The sequence below is a fragment of the Myotis lucifugus genome, unplaced genomic scaffold (assembly GCF_000147115.1).
Source record: "Myotis lucifugus unplaced genomic scaffold, Myoluc2.0 scaffold_47, whole genome shotgun sequence".
Lineage (NCBI taxonomy): Eukaryota > Metazoa > Chordata > Mammalia > Chiroptera > Vespertilionidae > Myotis > Myotis lucifugus.
In genome coordinates this window covers 4,006,713-4,010,474 of record NW_005871095.1, presented here as the reverse complement: position 1 = coordinate 4,010,474, position 3,762 = coordinate 4,006,713, and the positions used below count along the sequence as shown (strand labels likewise).

The window sequence follows — 3,762 nt, the reverse complement described above, 5'->3', positions numbered from 1 at the left end:
CCACCCCCAGCCGCGGAGGACGGAAGCCGCCGAACCTTCCGAGCCTTGGCGCGGGGCGGCCGCCGCGGGGGCCTTCACCCTGACACCCCGGGCCGGAAGCCGGACCGCAGGTGAACCGCGGGGGGCCGGCAACGACTGGGACCCGGGGCCGCTGGTCCAAAGGCCCGAGAGGGTGGTAGGTGGTAGGTTGGCAGGTGGCAGGGAGTGGCGGGGCGGTCACCCTTCCTCCTTCTCGGCCTCCCTCTGGCGAGGGGCTGCGGACTCGGGCTGGTCCACTCGCCTCCCCGCTCGGGAGGGAGGCGGGCCGGGCCGGGCCGCGGAGGCCGGTTCTCCGCGCCGGCTGGGCAGCTACCGGAAGGGGGCAGTGCCGAAGGAGGCCGAACCCGCCCTGGAGCCCGCGGGGCTGGGGGAGAGGAATGTTACCTGCGTGCGGGGACTTCGGACACTCCCAGGGCCATTTAATAATGCCAGAGCCGTGCTCCCTGGATATGCATCCTGGTTCTGCCGCCGCCTGCTCTAAGGCTTCGGCCGAGTCAGTTAATGCGCGGCCCCCGCTTCTTCATCCATAAAGTGGGGCTAGTGATGATCCCTGCCCTGTGGAGTCGCTGTGGGGATCATGAGTCAAAGCATATCACTCACACAGGCATCTCAAATGCTGAGAATAGTGCCTGGTCCATAATAAGCACTCAACGCATTTTTTGCTGTTCTTAAACAAACGAAAATCATTGATTCATCCATTTTGGTATTGAAAGAGAGAGAGCCTTAAAAATTGGTACAGCTTCTTTTATATATTAGGCTTTTTGAAGCTCAGTGAAATTTCACAGCTGGATTCTGGGAATAAGTCGTCCTATATTTCCTAACTCCTAATGTCATGCTGTTTGCCATGCTCCCTCCACTGAAGGTCTCTAAAGAGTTCTGTTAGTAATCGTAACCAGTGAGACAATTATTTTCACGCACACAGCCACAGTGAAGGGGCGCTTCTTTGCAAATACTATAAATGTTGAATAGAAGTAGCATTTTCATCTATTTTTGCCCTGTGCGACTTTAGGGAAATCCATTGAACGTTGCATATCACCTGTATGGCAGGAATATAAATGCATACCCTTTTAAGGGTTTTGTAATATTTTCCTTTTAAACGGATTGAGAGTAATGCTATCCATTGGTAGAAAGATAATAATACTGTGACCTGTAATATACCGATAGTGATAGGACTTACTCTTTGAATTTTGTTTTTCCAGTAAAATCAATGAATCTGTAGACTGGATAGCCAAGATTAAAGGTACTCTCAAGTCAGGCTAGCTGTTGTATAAACTCAGATCTGAGGTTTATTGTTCCCTTTACAGGAGTTTAATTTTGGGGGTGGACCGTTTTTTTCAAAACCTATTTTAAACAAATGAGCCAGTTCTTGATAAGCCACGACTGTCATTATTATTACTATGTATAGTAATAGTTGCTAAAAATAAAAGAATGCTCACATTAACTTCTTTTTTTTAATCTTTATTGTTGAAAGTATTACATATGTCCCCTCTTTTACCCCCACTGACCCTCTCAAGCCCACCCCCCCTCCCCTCACCCCAGGCTTTAACCTCCCTATTGTCTGTTTCCATGGGTTATGCATATATGAATACAAGTTCTTCCCTCCCCCGCCTTCCCTCAGAGATTCTGCACTCTGTTCCATGCTTCCATGTCTCTGGATCCATTCCGTTCATCAGTTTATTTTGTAAGATTCCCCATATGAGTGAGATCATGTGACACTTGTCTTTCTCTGACTAATTTATTTCACTTAGCATGATTCTCTCCAGGTCCCTCCATGCTGTCTTGAAGGGTAAGATACTCTTCTTTTTTACTGCTGCATGGTATTCCATGCTATAAATGTACCACAGCTTTTTTTATCCACTCTGATGGGTTGTTCCCAAGATCTTAAGCTATTGTAAATTGTGCTGCTACCAACATAGGGGTGCATACATTCTTTCTGATTGGTGTTTTAAGATTCTTAGGATATAGTCCTAGAAGTGGGATCACTGGGTCAAATGGCAGTTCTATATTTAATTTTTTGAGGAAAGCCATACTATTTTCCATAATGGCTGCAGCAGTTTGCATTCCCACTAGCAATGGACTAGGGTTCCCTTTGCTCCACATCCTCGCCAGCCCTTGTCATTTACTGACTTGTTGCTGGTAGCCATTCTGTCAGGTGTGAGGTGCTACTTCATTGTTAATTTGCATCTCTCTGATTATCAGTGACTTTGAGCATGTTTCCATAGGATTCCTGCCCATCTGTATGTATGTCCACTTTGGAGAAGTGTCTATTTAGGTCCTTTGCCCATTTTTTAATTGGATTATCTTCCTTTTATTAAGTTGTATGAGTTCCTTATATATTTTGGATATTAACCCTTTATCAGATGTATCGTTGCCAAATATGTTCTCACATAGAGTGACCTCCCTTTTCATTTTGTTGATGGTTTCTTTTGCTGTGCAGAAGCTTTTTATTTTGATGTAGTCCCATATGTTTATTTTCTCCTTAGTTTCCTTTGCCCTAGGAGATATATCCTTAAACATATTGCTACTAGAGATGTCTGAGATTTTGCTGCCTATGGTTTCTGCTAGGATTTTTATGGTTTCACGGCTTACATTTAATTCTACTATCCATTTTGAGTTTATTCATGCATATGGTATAAGTTGGTGGTCTAGTTTCATTTTTTGCATGTGTATGTCCAAATTTCCCAACATCATTTATTGAAGAGACTGTCTTGACTCCATTGTATGCTCTTGCCTCCTATGTCAAATATTAATTGAGTATAATGGTTTGGGTCAATTTCTGGGTTCTCTGTTCTGTTCCATTGATCTCTATGTCTGTTCTTCGGCTAGTACCAGGCTGTTTTGATTACAATGGCTTTGTGGTATAACTTGATATCTGGTATTGTGATCCCTCCAACTTTGTTTTTCTTTCTCAGGATTGCTGTGGCTATTCAGGATCTTTTTTGGTTCCATATAAAATTTTGGAATATTTGTTCTAGATCTATGAAATATGCTGTTGATATTTTAATATGGGTTGCATTGATTCTGTAGATTGCCTTGGGTAGTATGGACATTTTAATGATGTTGATTCTACCAATCCATGTATACTGTATATTCTTCCACTTGTGTATGTCTTCTATCTCTTTTTTCAACACCCTGTAGTTTTCCCAGTACAAGTCTTTTACCTCCTTGGTTAAGTTTATTACTAAGTATCTTAATTTTTTGTTACAATGGTAAATGGCACTGTTTGTTTAGTTTCTCTTTTTGAGAATTCATTATCTAATCTAATAAAAGAGACACATGCAAATTGACCGCACCTCTGCTACGCCCCAAGCCACGCCCACCAGCCAATCAGAGCGACTATATGCAAATTAACCCAACCAAGATGGCAGCCGGCGGCCACAGAGCTGGAGCAAGCAGGAGGCTTGGTTGCCCCAGCGATGGAGTAAGCCAAGCTTCCTACCTGCCCTGACAGGCTGTGGCCTCCGTTCAAGGCAACAAAGTTTCAATTATAGAAGATAAATAAATCCCAGATACCTGCTTCCAGCCAGCCTCCACTGGGGAGCTTGGGTGGCTGGGGGGGCCGGGGGCCAGCCTGAAAAACAGCCATCAGCCCCCTTCACCCCAGGGATGGCCACAATCCTCTCATGGGGGTGAGGGTCCCCTGCTGGGGGGACTTGGGCCAGGCCTGCAAAAAAGCCACCCAGCCCCATCACCCCAGACTTGGCCAGGGAACCCCCAGCAGGA

The 3,762-nt window shown here is 45.2% G+C and overlaps 1 protein-coding gene across 1 annotated transcript in view; it reads right to left on the bottom strand.

Annotated features, from left to right (window-relative positions):
- Positions 1–2,183, bottom strand: part of TUBAL3 (tubulin alpha like 3) — a 27,554-nt gene extending 25,371 nt beyond the window's left edge. Inside the window, exons 1-2 of the mRNA XM_023753598.1 lie at positions 2,163–2,183; positions 424–516 (exon numbers count right to left, since the gene is read on the bottom strand). Of these exons, the coding sequence (XP_023609366.1) occupies positions 424–516; positions 2,163–2,183 (114 nt within the window). The remainder of the gene's footprint in view (positions 1–423; positions 517–2,162) is intronic.
- Between the last annotated feature and the right edge of the window lie 1,579 nt (positions 2,184–3,762).